This window comes from Chrysochloris asiatica, unplaced genomic scaffold (assembly GCF_000296735.1).
Source record: "Chrysochloris asiatica unplaced genomic scaffold, ChrAsi1.0 scaffold00279, whole genome shotgun sequence".
Lineage (NCBI taxonomy): Eukaryota > Metazoa > Chordata > Mammalia > Afrosoricida > Chrysochloridae > Chrysochloris > Chrysochloris asiatica.
In genome coordinates this window covers 3,000,028-3,016,602 of record NW_006408797.1, presented here as the reverse complement: position 1 = coordinate 3,016,602, position 16,575 = coordinate 3,000,028, and the positions used below count along the sequence as shown (strand labels likewise).

Genomic DNA, 16,575 nt, shown 5'->3' with positions numbered 1-16,575 from the left:
CTTCTTGAATTATTTATTCCAGACTGGTATTGACCATTTCAGCTCATTTCAGCCTAGGATATGGATCTCTATGTGTTCCATTTCATTTCGACAACTTCTAAGTTTTCTAGATTCATACTTCATACATTCCATTTTTTGATTATTAATGGATGTTTGCAGTTGTTTCTCCTCAATTTGAGTTGTGTCCCATCAGCAAATGAAGATTTAGAAAGCTTTATTCCATTCGTGTCATTAAGGTCAACTCTATTTTGAGGAAGCAGTTCTTCCCTAGTTGTATTTTGAGTACGTTCTAACCTGAGGAACTCATTTTCAGGCACTGTATCTCACAGTATTCTGGTGCTATTCATAATGTTTTCTTTCATCTTCTGGCACTATTTCTGACAATGTTATGCTGCTATTCATAAGATATTCAATGACTAAACATTCAGAGGTAATCTGCTTCTCTCTTCTTCCTAGTCTGTCTTAGTCTGGAAACTCCACTGAAACCTGTCCACCATGGATGATCCTGCTGGTATCAGAAATTCTGGTGGCGTAGATTCTAACATCATACCAATATGCAAAGCTCCACAGTACATAACATGGTTTGAAAAGTAAATTAGCACATATTTTTAACCTTGTATTCATATTGATATGGGCTGATAAAAAATATTTTTATTGTTATAACTAGCTGTTGTTGTTAGGTGCCATCGAGTCAGTACCAACTCATAGAGACCTTATGCACAGCAGAATGAAACACTGCCCGATTCTGGGAAAACCTCACTACTGTTGCCACACTTGATCCCATTGATGCTGCCACTATGCCAATCCATCACGCTGGGGGTGTTCCACTTTTTCTCTGACCCTCCACCTTACCAAACATGGTATCCTTATCCAGAGACTGGTTCCTCCTGACAATATGTCTAAAGTATGAGAGATGAAGTTTGGCCATCCTGGACTCCAAGGAGCACTCTGGCTGCACTTCTTCCAACACAGTTCTGTTTGTTCTTTTGGCAGACCATGGCACTTTCAATTTTCTCCTCCAATATCGTAACTCAAAATCATCAATTCTTCTAAGGTCTTGCTTATTTGCTGTCCAGTTTTCACATGCATATGAGTTTACTGAAAATACCAGGGCTTGGGTCAGGCACACCTTATTCTTCAAGCTGATATCTTTGCTTTTCAACACTTTAAAAAGGTCTTATGCAGCAGGTTTGCCTAATGCAATATGTCATTTGATTTCTTGACTGCTGCTTCCATGAGTGTTGATAGTTGATCCAAGAAGAATGAAGTCCTTGACAACTTCAATCTCTTTTCTGTTGATAAGAATGTTGTTTATTGGTCCAGTGGTGAGGATTTTTGTTTTCTTTACATTGAGATGCAATCCATTCTGAGGGCCATTCTCTTTGATCTTCATTTGTAAATATTTTGTCTTCTTCACTTTCAGCAAGCAAGGTTGTATCATTTGCATATTGCAGGTTGTTAATGAGTCTTCCTCCAATTCTGATGCCACGTTTTTCATCAAATAAACCAGCTTCTCAGATTATTTGCTCAGCATACAGGTTGAATAAGTATGGTGAAAGAACACAACCCTGTCACATACCTTTTTTAATTTTAAACCATTCAGTGTTCCCAAGTTCTGTTTGAACAACTGCCTCTTGGTCCAGGTACAGATTCCTCGTGAGCATAATTAAGTGTTCCAGAGTACTCATACTTTGCAATGTTGTCCATAGCTTGTCAAGATCCACACAATCAAAAGCCTTTGTATAGTCAATAAAGCACAGGTAAACATCTTTCTGGTATTCTCTACTTTCAGCCAAGATCCATCCTACATCAGCAATGACATCTAACTGTTGTTGTTGTTGTTGTTATTGTTAGGTGCCATCGAGTCGGTACCAATTCATAGCGACCTTATGCACAGCAGAACAAAACACTGCCTGATCCTGGGCTAACTTTACTACTGTTGTCACGCTTGAGTCCATCGATGCTGCCACTTGGCCAATCCATCTTGTTGGGGTCTTCCTCTTTTTCTCTGACCCTCCACCTTAACAAACATGTTATCCTTCTCCAGCAACTGCTCCCTCCTGACAATATGTCTGAAGTATGAGAGATGAAGTTTGGCCATCCTGGCCTCCAAGAAGAATTCTGGCTGCACTTCTTGCAAAACAGATCTATTGGTTCTTTTGGCAGTCCATGGCACTTTCAATATTTTTCTCCAACACCATAACTCAAAGGCATCAATTCTTCTACTGTCTTCCTTATTCACTGTCCAGCTTTTGCATGCATATGAGGTTACTGAAAATACCATGGCCTGGGTCAGGCACACCTTAGTCCTCAAGCTGACATCTTTGCTCTTCAACACTTTAAAAAGGTCTTGTGCAACAGATTTGCCTAATGCAATGCCATTTGATTTCTTGACTGCTGCTTCTTGAGTGTTGAGATGGATTGGCCAAGGGGCAGCATCGATGGATTCAAGCATGACAACAGTAGTGAGGTTGGCCCAGGATCGGCAGTGTTTCATTCTGCTGTGCATAAGGTCGCTATGAGTCAGTACCGACTCGATGGCACCTAACAATAATGACAACAACTTTATTTGGGACCTTCTAATGTGATCTCTTTCAGAGCTGTCAATAGTGTTATCTCTGCACCATCTAACTCTGGTCTTAGAGCCATGTTGATTGATATTCATCTGCTCTATTGACCCATTGGGAGTTCTGGTGTGGCACTGTGGGTTAATGCACTGGATTGCAAAGTTGGTTTGAACCGCAAGGTTGGTGGTTCAAGTTCACCAGCTATTCCTCAGAAACCCTATACAGGCTTGCTCTGGGTCAGAACCGCCTCAACAGCACTTAACAACAACAGCAACAACAGTTGGCCCATTGGGCTAGTTGATTCCAAGCATTTGCAGTTTTAATCAGCCTTCTTTCTTCTGCACATGGAGAGACCAATAGTTGCACCTTAGATGGCTGCTTATGAGCTTTTAAGATCTCAGTCACCACTAATTGAATTAGGAAGTAGAGCATTGTCTTTGTGGACTATGTTATGCCAATTGACTGTGGTGTCCCGTGAGACTATGGTCCTGAGCCCCCAGGCCCAGAAACACATTGCCTTAAAATGTTTGATAATATCTAAGAAGTTTTTGTCATTTTGCTCCTACAGAGATATATATGGATACCTTTTTAAAAGATATCTATCTATCTTTTTTTTTCTGTAAAGGTTTTTGTTTGGGGGTGGGGGAAGGGAGGGTACAGCAAACAAGGACCTGCTCAGTCCCTCTTTGTAGCTGCTTTCCTCATGGAGGCCAGGACATTGCTGAGCTCCTCTCCCTTCCTCTAGGCATGGATGTGTGTCCCCACCTTTTTCTTGATGAACTTGAGTGCCCTCTTGTCCTTGGACACCTGGAGCAGCTCCATGGCCCAGTGCTCATAAGGCCCAAAGCCACACACCTCCTGGATCATGTCCCTCATGAACTTGGTGTGCTTGCTGAGGCACCCACGTGGTGGCTATGCCTTGACTTGCTCCTGTTCTAGGTTACTTTGTGGCCCTTGTTGTTGTCAACAGCCATAGGGTAGTGCACAGACATTGCTGCTTTTCTTCAATGGCTGCTGTGGCAGAAGGTACAGTGATATTTTTATAAAAACAATAAATTTCTTCTGCATCACTGTACAAAAATTTTAGACAGTCCTTTTGATGTCATAGTCTACACTCCATGCCTTCCTAGTGATTCTGCTGAATGCCATGTGCATAGTGTGATCTAATATGAGAATGGGGCTGTTAATTGCTTTGAGCGACTGGACTTCAGTGGAGAACAGCTAATAGGGAGGCAGTTGGGATCTGGGTTAGACAATGTTGGAAGAAGCAATCTACCATCTGTACTGAGTATTCCTACACATTCCTGCTAGCAGTGCTAAGAATGTAAGACCCTGACCACTCTGTCTGGACCATTTCTCATGGTTGTGTTTCAGCTAAAAATGTTGAGAGATGAAATATTGTCTTCCCCAACAAACATAAAGCAAGCCTGGCAAATGCTCTGAAAAAAATGTTCCTTGGCTGTGATGAAAGCCCACTGCATACATAATGTCCACTTGGGTGCCTCTGTTCAGCCCATTTGAGACTTGGTGGGCCATTAATGCTAAAGTCCTTTGTCTCAGAACCTTTGTATTCCTGAAATAATTAGCCGTTGGAGATATTCAGAAATGGATATATTGAAAGGATCAACTTACCCACGAGTTTTATATTGTTTGCAAGCTTCCATTAAACTGTGATGGGCTAATTGACTAGCTTTCATGTAGAACCAATTCTCAGATTCTGACAGAGTGGGGTTTCTGGATAGTGTGCCGTTCTGTCTCAGCCTTCAGGTTCCAAAGAATATGGCACGATCTTTTGAAGGTACTTTGTTGCTTTGTGGTAATGAACTTCCCCCTTACTTTATAGCTACCTGACTCCTTCCTATGGCCTCTAGGTGATTGCTCACTCCTAAATGACCCCTTAGGGACCAAATTCATGCCAGGTCACTGCGAAATGATGGGCCTTTCTAGAATTTATCTGTCAGCACAGCCATCTCTGTATCTGTCTGCTTGAAAGACCTCTTCCATATCAGTATAAATGCCATCTGTCTGTTTCTTTATCTTTCAGGGTTGCCAGGCAAGGAAAACTGAGACAGGTTATGAGGCAGACCATACAACCTTGGCCTGTGCGTTCTGGGAAGTTTTACTCATTCAAGCCTTCAACATGTTTATTGTTGAATGTCACCAAAGGTTATTGCTAATTATTTCAGGAATACACACACAAAATAAGACAGAGCCACTGGGCATAGAAGGAGCAAGAGGATGTGAGTCAGATGGTTTAGGCTTGAACTATTCTTTACCAGCATTCGTGACCTCAGGCATGTTACTAAACCTCTTTGAAAATCAGCCTTTCTCATCTGTAAAATGGATTCTGTAATATGTAACATTAGAATAGGTACATCAGTGTTATTGCTATGACATGGAATAGAATCTAGCATGTTGTTGTTCATGAAGTTGCTTCCACTTAACAACTTGAGTTTCTTATCTTAAAATCCATAGTCACACAAGGTAGAAAAGTGGAGGAGGGGAAGGAAGCTATTGGCAAACTCAGATTACAGGAATAATAGAAGAGTGAAGGACCCCAGATGAGGCCCTTGGGAAGCAGACCTCTACACTCTGTAATTATTTGGTGTCCCACAAAATGTAGATAAAGCACTTAGTGACAGCCTTAAATTCAATGAATACTTTGTTGTTTTAATCACTGTATCACATGCTGTTGCTGATAGTGTTGAGACATTGCTCACAAAGCCTAGGTCATGGGTATGATAGCTTTTATGCCTAATATTAGGGTCACTTTGTTTCCTTGCCTTAAATGACTTCTCTTGGCCTGGCATCTTTAGGCAAAGGAGACAACGTGTGACACTGGGTTTTTGGCATTTTCCTGGTGAGCCAAAGTAATTGGAATCACTCTAATTCTCTAATTTCTAGGTAATTTGAAGTTAGCTATAGCTCACTTTTGGAGTGGTGCTTTTTCTGGTCTCTAGGGCTCTTAGTCAAGCCCCAGCCCAAGCCCACAGCCTCTTGGATGCTCAGTGCAGCCCTGAGCCCTGATTTAATGGCTGTGTCAATCCAGCCATGGGGCAGGGTTGTGTGCTCACCAGCAAAGTGTACTCGTCCTTCTGGCCGGCAGAGTTCCTGGGCATAGTCCACGTACTGGTAGGGTGTGAAGAAGACAAAGCCTCCCATGGAATAGGGGTCTTGGCTCCAGTGCTTGACTTTGGAGTAGGGACATAGAGCCCTGATCTCCTCCTTGGAGCGGTCATGGACTGCGGCTAGGTCATCGAGGACAACGTCCACTACCCGGGCATGATTCATGGCAGTAAAGAATGAGGAGTCGTCATCCAAGGTATAGGATGCTAGGATGACTCCTGTGCCATTGGGGAAGACGTGGTTGGGATAATATATGAAGCGGGAAGGCCGGTCGGTGATGGACTTACATCCAAAGATGCCATCCTCCTCCCAGAAACGCTGTGTGCAGGCCAAGATCACTTTGGTGGCACTGTTGTAGTGGACGGAACGCAGAGCATCCTCCTTGCCAGGAGAGAGGGGTGGCCGGAAACGGAGGAGCCGGGCAGCCTTGGCAGTGCTGGCCACAATCACGTAATCTGCAGTCAAACGCTCTCTGGGCCGAAGTGGGTCAGATGTCTGGTAGGTGACGTGGACGAGGCTACCAGAAGTCTCCACTTCCTCTGCTGGTGAGTGGAGCTGCACTGTTCCAGGCAAGAGGGCATCGTGAAGGGCCCTGGGGAGTTGATCAAAGCCTCCAACGATTTCGTCAAACCTGAGAATAAGCAGGCAGAGGAGGTTGAGAGAAAGTTTCCATGTATAAGGTCATGTTGGGGGTAGGCCATTTGAACAGGGCAAAGGTCTGATTCTATAGTAGACATGCTCTGGCCCTGTGTGCTAGAGAGGCAAAGCAGTTGGTAGGAGGGCTTACTAGGCAAAATGACAGTTAGCTATTGAAGACTACTGAAAAGTATCCCTTTTAGGAATCCCTGGTTAGTACAGACTGATACTTTAGCTGCTAACAGGAAAGTTAGCGGTTTGAGTTCACTTGGAGGTACCTTGGAAGGAAGATTTGGCAATCAACTTCCAAAAAATCGGTTATTGAAAATAATATGGGACACAGTTTTATTCTAACACACATGGGGTTTCCATACATTGAATTCAATTCCATTGATTTGTTTTTTTTTGATTTCTGTATGGGTGCAGCCCTTTGCCAGGAGTTTCTGGGGAGAGGGTACAAGTGGATAAATGCTTAACTACTAGCTAAAAAGTTTGTGGTTTGAACCCACCCAGAGGAGCTTTGAAAGACAGTTCTGGTGGTTTGCTTATGAAATTCACAGCCTTGCAAACTCTGTGGAACTCAGTTTTCCTCTGCATTGAGTCAGAATTGACTCAGTGGCAACTAACAACAGCGCAGCCCCTTACAAGACAGTGCAAGCTGGGACTGTGGATTGAGTCTCAATCACTCCTTTCTTGCCCCAGTGAGTGGTCCCCTCCACTCCAACTACACAGGCTATGTGAGCACTCTCAGCCCTTTTTGCATACTATTCTGGGAGCACAGATAGGGCTTAGTTCTGTTGGTTTCCAACTTGTCTGTTTTGGGGTTATCGATCCCTTTCATTCTCTGTTCAAGCTGGCTTACTGACTTAACCTGAATGAGTCTATGGTAGGTAAGAACAGTTAAGGAGCATGGCTGCTATCTGATGATTCCAGTTCAACCAGAGGTGCCTCAGAAGAAAGGCCTGGAGATCTACTTTTGAAAAATTATCCATTGAAAAGTCTGTGGAGTACAGTTCTGTTTTGACAGATATGGTGTGGCCATGAGTTGAAGTTGATTGTAGCACAACTAGTTTAACCCTGAATAAAAATGCTGGGTGGAAGTTGAGGGGGACACTACATGGGCAAAAGAGGACCAAAAAATAACTACTTGAGTTAGCCCCTCAGGCTATCAGAGCTGGCAGCTCCAATTTGCCTTCTAAATGTCTACAGCTGTTTGAGTTGTTCTTATGATCCCCAGGTAAGAGTATATTGCAGTGTGTTGTGCCTTTGTAGCTCCAGAACATGTGGCCTGTGGTTTGGTGACTGGGGGTTCTGTATGAGTGCCTCTTATACATCTTCCTGCACTGAAAGACAGTAAGACCCCCTCCAAAGACCCTGGAGCAGAGCTACAGCCACATTTTATATAACAGGAGAGTAGGTGAGGCCCATAGCTAAGAATGTTCCCAGCCTCCTGATGGAATAGTCAAGGGTATGCAAACTGGGATTTCCAGACAGGCAGCAGCAATGCCCCCCATCAAGTGTTAGAAATGTGAATTTTCAGGCCCAGCCCAGATCTTTGAAATTAGAATCATAAGCTCCTGAGTGATTCTGATGTACAGTGGTGTTTGAAAACCTCTGCCTGCCAGTCTCCGTTTCCTTTGAGATCCTCATCAAATTTTACCTAGTCCTATCACTGTCCCTAGGAGCTCTGGTAGCGTAGCGGTTATAAATCAGGCTGCGAACCGCAAGGTCAGCAGTTTGAAACTAACAACAGTTCCGCAGGAGAAAGATGAGGTTTTCTGCTCCCATAAAGATTTACAGCCTAAGAAACCCTGTACAGGGTTGCTATGAGTCGGAACCGACTCCACGCCACATAACAACAACAACAACAACAACAACATCACTGTCCCTGGAGTCCTGGTGTGTTGCTGTGGGTTAATGCACCATACTTCGAAGCTGTTTGAGCTGCAAGGTTGGTGGTTTAAGCTTACCAGCTGCTCCTTGGAAACCCTATAAAGGGTCGCTATGGGTCAGAACTGACTTGATGGCACTTCATAACAACAATCACTGTTCCTGACTCAACGGCACTTATCATCAACAACAATACTGTTCCTGGTACGGTGCTGTAGGATAAGCACTGGGTTACTATCCGTAAAGTTGGTGGTTCAAACCCACCAGCCACTCCTTGGAAACCCTATACAGCGTTGACATGCATTGGAACCAACTTGACAGCACTTACCACCACCACCAACATCACTGCTCTGGTTAGTAACTGACCAAACCATGCCCATTCTTACTCCCACCACCCATTCCCACATTCCCACCGGGGCTCCTGGTTGAAGGAGATGACAGCACGCAGGGTCTCTGTGAAGGCCTCATAGTAGCCAGCGTCTGCGTTCAGCAGGTCCCCAATCATCTGCACAGCTCCACGGCTCAGGTTGCCCACCTTTATCAGGTACTCCTGTGATGTGTACAAGGAGAGAAGGCAAGTCAGAATGCTTGGATGGGGAGGGGGCGGTGTGTGACCCTTTGCTCCGAGCTCAGAGGCAGTGAGGGGTTGAAACGGACAGGACAGAATGGCAGAGCACAGATGTACACTCAGGGGGCTGCTGAGGGTCTGCCTGGCACACAGAGCTCTGAAGATGGCGCTCAGAATGTGCTCCTCAGTCCTGATAACAAGGACAACAGCTAACACTTAGTGCCATTCCTCACCTACAGATTCTATTCAGAACCCTTTACACAGGGTCACCTGTATAATTCTTACATGCAGTCCTAAAAAGTAGTTTTTTTACACTTAGGGAAACTGCAGTCTAATCTTCACATGCACCTACAAACATACTGTGCCCAACAATCTCCTCTAACCTGCCTTGTGAGAGATGTGACTTCATGCCAAGACAGGAGGAATTTGGGTACTGACTATTCCTTCCCATCTTGCTCTCAACTCCGCTGTCCCTACCACTCCACAGCAAATAACTGAGGGTCTGCTTCCCATGTTTCCATCCAGCTGTGCCCTACTTCTGCTCTACTCTCAAACAAGGCCAGTGTGGACAAGATAAAGCTGGTTAGGTTGGCCAGTCCTGGTTTGTACAGGATTGAGTGACAGAGGGTAAGTCCTGGATAAAGTGAGTAAAAAGGCTCCATTTTCACCATGGCAGGTAGCTTTGGGGGCTAGGCATCCAGGGTGTAATCAGAGGAAGACTGGTCTGGTGTAAGCCTGGGCTAAACTTCTTGATTCTACATGTTCCTTTAAACAAGAAGACAAGACCACAGGGTCTCATGATCCCAGGAATTGCAGCAACAACAAAAAGGGATTGATGAGACACTAGAATAGAAGACCTGTACAGATAGGGTCCAGAGAAAGTCAGTTGAGTCCCTGCCTCAGTGAAATGGAGAGGGTGTGTGTATTGAGGGAGGGGACAGAAGTATCTTCCTAGCTTCCTGTATTTACCAGCACGTTTATCTCTTCTCCTTCCTTCTCTACCTTCTTCCTTTCCTTCTGTTACAATGAATATTCAGATAATAGCCAGACAATATATAAAAACAGAACATGGACCCATAATCTGCAGCAACCAGGATAAGAAACCAAACTACAACCTCTTTGGCAAATGACCAAAAATCGTTAGAACTTTGTCAACACTGCCAGCTTCCCTAATTAAATAATTAATCAATTAATGTCTCCCCTCATTTCCAATTTAAGAACACCAGAGAATGCCAAATATGCTTTCCCAACTGCAGTCTAGTTAAGTCCTGTAGTTTCCCCCTGCCAACACCCTCTTATCAGTGCACATCTGAAGCTTCCCCACTCCCCTATCTGCCTTTGAGTCTTTGCCAAATGCAAGGACTGCTGATTGACTCCCTTGCTACATAAGCTTTGAATAAATAGCCTCTGCTTGTTCTCATTTGGGTGATCTTCACTGACTTCCTTCTTTTCTCCCTTCCTCTTTCCCTCTCTTCCTCCTTCCCTTCTTCCTTTCTTTCTTTTCTCCCTCCTTTCCTCTCTTCTTTTTTCATTCTACCCTTCCTCTCTTCACTCACTTCTTTCCTTACCTTCTTGGGCACTTGGATAGACAAAATAGCTCCTGTCCTCATGGTATATGTATTTTAGCAGAGGAGACAGACCCGAAACAAACAAGAATTGCAGTTTAATTCATGTTGTACAGGAAAATAAAGCAGGAAAAGGGAGATAGGAAGGACTCCAGAGTAGAGAGAAGAAAGTGTCAGTTCAAACAGAGCATCTGAACAATGACCTGAATATCAAGAGGGAACCAGCCATCTGGATATCTGGGGAAGAGGCTTCCAACTAGCATGAACAGCCTTGATGTAGTTAGGAAACAGCAAAGAAGCCAGTGTGTCTGGCACAGGTGAGTGGAAGCATGGAGGACTTGATTCTTATTCTTGAGGTGCCTGAGCTTTGGAGGACTTTAAATAGAGATAGAAGATTTCTGTGCCCATGCCAGGAACAACAAGTATAAGGCCAGCTATCCCTGTCTCCTGCTACAAGCCTGGGATGGCAGCTGGTGGTCCCACTGGGGAGCCATGACAGGATGGGGAATGGGCATCAGAGGAAGCAGAGGTCCCAGGGAACAGACCTTGGTGGAGAAGGAGTCATACTTCTCCAGCACCTGGCTGCAGCTACTTTTCTTCAGTTCCTCCACCACCTGAGCATGGGAAAAGAGAGAAGGTGATACGCTGATAAGAGACATGTCCATCAGAATTCAGCTCCCCACAATGCATATTCCTTACCCACTAGCCTGTTAGCCCCTCAAGACACTATGTGCTCATTTACTTGCTTAGAATTCTGTGTGTGTCTGAAACTTGTTTGTAAATTCTCTAGGTTCTAATACTGTGAGTGTTGCGATGCTGGATACTCCACCTCTGCTGTGGGCAAACTATAAGGTGGGTAAAGTAGGGGCTAGGGATCCTCTACCAGACTGGAAATGACAGGAACAGGGAAGTCTGCCTCCTTGTTACTGGAATGGATATACTGCTATAGACCTAATGAGTCCATAGGTGTCCCTGAGTGGCACAGATGGTTAAGTGCTACACTACTAGCTGAAAGGGTTCCAACCCACCCAAAGGTACCTTATAAGACAGGCCTGAAGATCTACTTCCGAAAGGTCAGAGACTTGAGACCCTTATGGAGCACAATTCTACTCTACACACATGGGGTTGTCAGAAGTCAGAACTGGCTCTGACTTTTTTGCAACTAGCAAAAATAGGCCATGAGGAATGGTGTGGGGCCAAAGCTTGGTCTCACTGAGATGTTAATTGATTCTGGAGCTGGGGGGTCCAGTTCTGGATTGAACAATTCTTCTTGGTGAGCCAAGGACAGAGTCTGACTGTCAGCACAGTTCCCACGGACAAGCAGGCAGAAAAATGAAAGTGTTTTCAAACTTTAGTAAATATCCTCTGCAGGGAGAAGGTAGAAAGCGTGTTCTAGTAGGGCCTGGCCTACTTTCTCTTTCTCCATCACATAGCTATAATGATGTTATAATTCCAGCCCTCACCATCACTGACACAGCTTTTACCACTTTGCACACATTCTCTCATTTAACACCCACAGAACATTGTGAAAGTACTCACAAGAACTGTTATTTTATAGAAACAGGGGCACAGAGAGGGTGTGAAGTTTGCCCATGGTCACACAGTGAGAAATGCTAGGGACAGCATTTGAATCTAGAGTGGTTTCTACCCACCTTAAACATGGGCGTGCCCTGATGGTTTTAGTGGCAACTCTTTTGTTTTCTGTACAAATTCAATCACCGATGCTAGTTGTAGTGTTATAATGAGTGGAGACGTTTGATGGGTCTGAGAGTGTGGTGAGGGATTGATCATGTGCTTGAGACGGGGTGTGGGTTTCTGTGTGAGAAGCTCATAGTCAGAAGCAGGGACTCATTCACCCCATTTAAAGAGATGAGAGAACACATTGTAGAAGCTGAAGCTACATTGAGGGCTTAGCAGTAGTGATCACGCAGTGGGACAGCAGCCACACCCCGTGCTCTGCCTTTACTCACCTTCCTTAGTGATTGATCAAACAGTTGTTCTGCTGTCTTTCCTTTCTCATGGGCTCTGACTGAGTAGCCCAGCAGGTGTGGGTTGGCATGCATCTCTCCTGTTCGGCACCGCACCCCATTGACCAGCACCCAGGTCTGGAGGTCTGAGCGACAGAACTCACCAAGTTTCAGTCCAAACTTGTTGATGAGTTCACGGGAGAGCCTGCAGGAGGAGCCAGAGACTGATGGGACAGGACAGGAAGCTGCTGGCCCTCGTTTTCCTGACTCACTCCCTGAATCTCTGTCCCTTGAAGATTCACTGGGGCCATTAGAACTACCCTCTGCATCCATCCACAGTGTGGGACCCAACATCTCTAGGTTATTACAATAATGACAGCTGGGCCACGAGGGAATCAGAGTTTGTGGCACCTTGGCTGTTCTCTGATCACACACCACACCAGGCTGCACTTCTGTGCTGGCCCTGTTTAATCATCCACAGGAGATTTTGCCTGAAATCCCTAGCCTTCAGACTGCAGTCACTCTGGGGTATGGAGGTGGTATGATGGGCCCATGGGGAGAATCCTCCAAGTCTTATTCTTCCTGAGGTCCACATCAACAGTTCCGTGTCTCTAGATGGGGTCCTTTCAGACTCCTGCTCAGGGTTCCCTTTTCTGGAAACCACCTGAGGCCTCATACCCACCGTGGGAACCCCAGGTCTCCCACAATCATGCCCATGATTCCCAGACACCACACCTTTCTCCCATAAAGGGATTTCATTATTCCTGTCATTAGCAACCATCACAATGATCCCTTACATAGCAGACCACTTTTGACCTTTCAAGGTGCTATCGCACTCCAATTATCTTTTGTGATCTTCAAAATAGCCTTCCAGCCAGGTGGGATAGATATGGTTGTGCCCATTATGAGATTAAAAAAGGTGGGGGTCAGGTATAGGTGTGGAGCCACAGAATGAGTTAGGCAGATTTGGAACCAGGTATAAGGTCTTTATCCCTGGGCAAGCACCCAAATGCCTATAAAAGGATTTTGCCCCTCCTTTGTTGACTGTTTTTCCCTCTCTGCTGAGTCACACACACTCCTTCATCCATCCTTTACTTCCTCTGATCCTTACCTGTGGTTGGCAGGGATTCTCATGGCACCCAGTTCCACATACCACTGTGCCCCTGGCACTCTGTGTGTTTCTATTCTGCCACCCACACGCCCCGAAGCCTCCAGGACAGTTACCTAGAAAGATGGGCAGTTCCTGAAGTCAATGAAGTTGGCCATGTCCCCTCCACACTCTGCTCTTCCCTCCCTGCAGACTCATCTCCCATGGCCCTTCCCGAGGTCTCCCTCTGGGTATGTGATTTAGAACCTAGTTGTCAGAACACCAGATCTCATAGCTTTTCGACCCCTGCCCAAATCCCTAATACCAACCGCTACTCCAACTCTGAGTCTGTCCCACTCAGCTCTTTCCCTCCCTGCTCAGGGCTGACCCATCCTCTCCCACAGTGTACCTGGTGGCCTGCATCTTGAAGCATCTTGGCAGCAGTGAGCCCAGCCATGCCTGCCCCAATCACCACTACTCGCTTCCTTTCCACAGTCGGCCCTAGTCCGTCTCTCACCAGCCGTACCAGCTCTTCATACTGGGGGTCCTCAAAGCACTTGATGAGCTGGCTGTTGAAGGCCTGTGTGCCTGGGCTCAGTAGGAATAGCAGTGCGAGGGCCAACCATCCTGGGCACATGGCTATGGAGATGGCAGTTGAGCAAGTGATTGGAGAGTCAAGGAAACTCAGGCTAGTATTAACGTTTGTTCTAAAGAGACACTCTGTCACTGGACCAGGGATGCAATACCCCAAACTTCCGATCACCTTCCTCTTCTGCCTGAGGGCACCTTAGTCACTGTCAGCCTTGGCCTCACCTGTGTGTCAGTGTTGCTCCCCAACAGCTCCTACTCAGGGAGTCATTCAAGGCTGGTCAGCTGACCAAGTGACTGACCAAAGGCAGGGATAGATCATTGAATGTCTTCATCTCTCCCTGTTAGTGTTGATAGACTAGATCTCTCTATGGTTGTTTTGAAGTCCCTGGGTGGTGCAAACAGTTAAACACATGACTGCTAACCTAAAGGTTGGAAATTTGAGTCCACCTAGATTCACCTGGGAAGAAAGGCCTGGAATTTACTTCTGAAAGGTTATAGCTATTGAAGACTGTATGGAGCACAGGTCTAATTTGACACACATAGGGTCCCCATGTTGGATTTCTTGGCAACTGGAAGGATGGTTTTTGCAGTGAAAAGACCTAAACTGACCTACAGCTGTGTGGGTGAGAATGGAAATTATAAAAACATAATTTGATAATGTCAATAGTATCTGAGAAGTACATTGATAGTTTACTAACTTTCCCAGTCCCAGGGAGATATCAGCTCTTTCAGTTTTCATTTTTCAGGTGATAAGAGCTCGGCAACCTCATTTCCCAGCGAGAACTGAGGCACAAGGAGATTAAGACATGTGCCAGATGGTGAGTACACATTTCCAACATTTGCCTCTGTGCCGAATTCCATTTGTTCATTTCCTACCTAGCTCCCAGGGAATGGCGTACTATATACCTCCTTGATTCTATTCTCAGAGACTTCCTGATAGGATCTTATGAAAGATCTTTGTTTTTATTATTGTTTATAAAGCTAATGTCCATCACTGTGCTTCCCTTGTGATTCTGTCCATAGTGCAGAAGTCAAGAGGGGTTGGTTGTGGCCTAGTTCACCATAAAAGAATGTGAATGTCCTCATATATTTCACCCCCCCCCTAATTTCAGGATTTTTATTAGTATTTAATTTGTGCCAATTTTCCCATATCAAAGCACCTTTATTTGTAATTGAAGTGGATAGTGGCATTATAAAAAACGGAAAAGTAGAGGAACAACCCTTCTGCAATCCCTTCTATATTTCTATTTTCTTTCTTGGGTATAGGCACTCACTCTTTCACCCCACTTCACTCAACACCATTAATAGCTTACTGTGATCTGTTCAATTCTTGCACAAAGCATGAAAAGCAGTGGTCAGTCACATACCTTCTCCATTTCGAGCCAGAAATCAAAACCTTCTCATAGTGAGCACTCAACACACTGTAGAATGAAGGGGTGGAGGGATGGACAGATGGACAAACAAATGAATGGAATGATGGATGGACAAATGAATGAATGAGTGGGTGAACGGATGAAGAGATAGAAAGACAGAAGGGAAGAGTGATGTATGGACAGATGTCCCAGTGCCTCCTTTGATGCCCCCTTCTATGCATCGTATTATCGATTCCAATTTAGGAGCAGTGCTTCTCTGACCCTCCCTTTTACATCTGCTGTATCTCTGGCCACCTCCTGAATATCTCACTACTTCAGCAGCTTCTCTCTGAAAATGTGGAGGTTTAGAACATATATGTCTAGCTGTCTAATTTCCTTAACTATATGCACACATTATTATAAATGGAATTTTGTCCCTCCAAAATATATGTTGGAACCCTAACCGCTATATTTGAAAATAAGGAATTTTTTTGTGTGCTAATGAAACCATGTCTGAGTAGAGTAAGTTCTAAACCTAAATCACTTCTGAGTTATAAAACAGAGCAGAACAGGCCCAGAGACACACACAGGGGGAAGATGCCATGTGATGACAGACACACACAGAAGATGCATCTATAAGGCCAGGAACTCTAAGGACTGCTGGCTACTAGAGGCTACTAGAAATAGACAAAGAAGGATCATCCTCTAACCACACCCTGAATTCAGACTTCCAGTCTCCTCAACTGTGAAAAATGAAGGTGTATTCTTTAAGGCCGTCCATTTGTGGTATTTCTGTTACAGCAGCACTGGGTAACTAGGACACACATAGACACTAACACACATAATTCAGAACTCAGTCTTTTCCCTACCTCTAAAGGCTTTCTACTCCCGTAAAGATTTACACCCTCGGAAACCCTGTACAGGGTCGCTATGGGTCGGACCTGACTCGATGGCACTCAACAACAACAACAACAAAGTCTTCTCTCTACTTCTTCTCCCTTTAAGTAACAGAAACAGGGGGTTAGCCCTTCTCTCTTACTTTAAGTGAGAAAGTGTAGTTGATCCATCCTAAAGTCATGAAAGTCTTGGCCCTTCTCCTGACCCCTTGTGAAATTCAGATTTTAGCTGCAGTGTTGTATGGCTCATGATCAACTCCAGCATCTAGTTCAGCCCTTTAAGAAACCAGAAGATGCACGACTTGACCTTTTGGAAAATACATATGCTTT

The 16,575-nt window shown here is 45.0% G+C and overlaps 1 protein-coding gene across 1 annotated transcript; it reads right to left on the bottom strand.

Moving 5' to 3' along the window:
* Positions 1 to 5,486: 5,486 nt before the first annotated feature.
* Positions 5,487 to 14,043, bottom strand: LOC102841561 (L-amino-acid oxidase-like). Its single transcript, XM_006874483.1, has 6 exons — positions 13,816 to 14,043; positions 13,431 to 13,543; positions 12,323 to 12,524; positions 10,898 to 10,966; positions 8,633 to 8,769; positions 5,487 to 6,324 (listed from the first exon to the last, which is right to left on the bottom strand). Exons 1-6 carry the CDS (start codon positions 14,041 to 14,043, stop codon positions 5,487 to 5,489), a joined length of 1,587 nt encoding a protein of 528 aa, XP_006874545.1.
* Between the last annotated feature and the right edge of the window lie 2,532 nt (positions 14,044 to 16,575).

What these genes read in the sequence shown, in the direction of transcription:
- LOC102841561 (XM_006874483.1), bottom strand. Translation starts at nt 14,043, where the DNA reads ATGTGCCCAGGATGGTTGGCCCTCGCACTGCTATTCCTACTGAGCCCA. An exon ending in TTCAAGATGCAGGCCACCAG is followed by an intron (nt 13,544 to 13,815) that starts GTACACTGTGGG and finishes CCATCTTTCTAG; the next exon opens with GTAACTGTCCTGGAGGCTTC. An exon ending in TTGATCAATCACTAAGGAAG is followed by an intron (nt 10,967 to 12,322) that starts GTGAGTAAAGGC and finishes TCCCATGCTCAG; the next exon opens with GTGGTGGAGGAACTGAAGAA.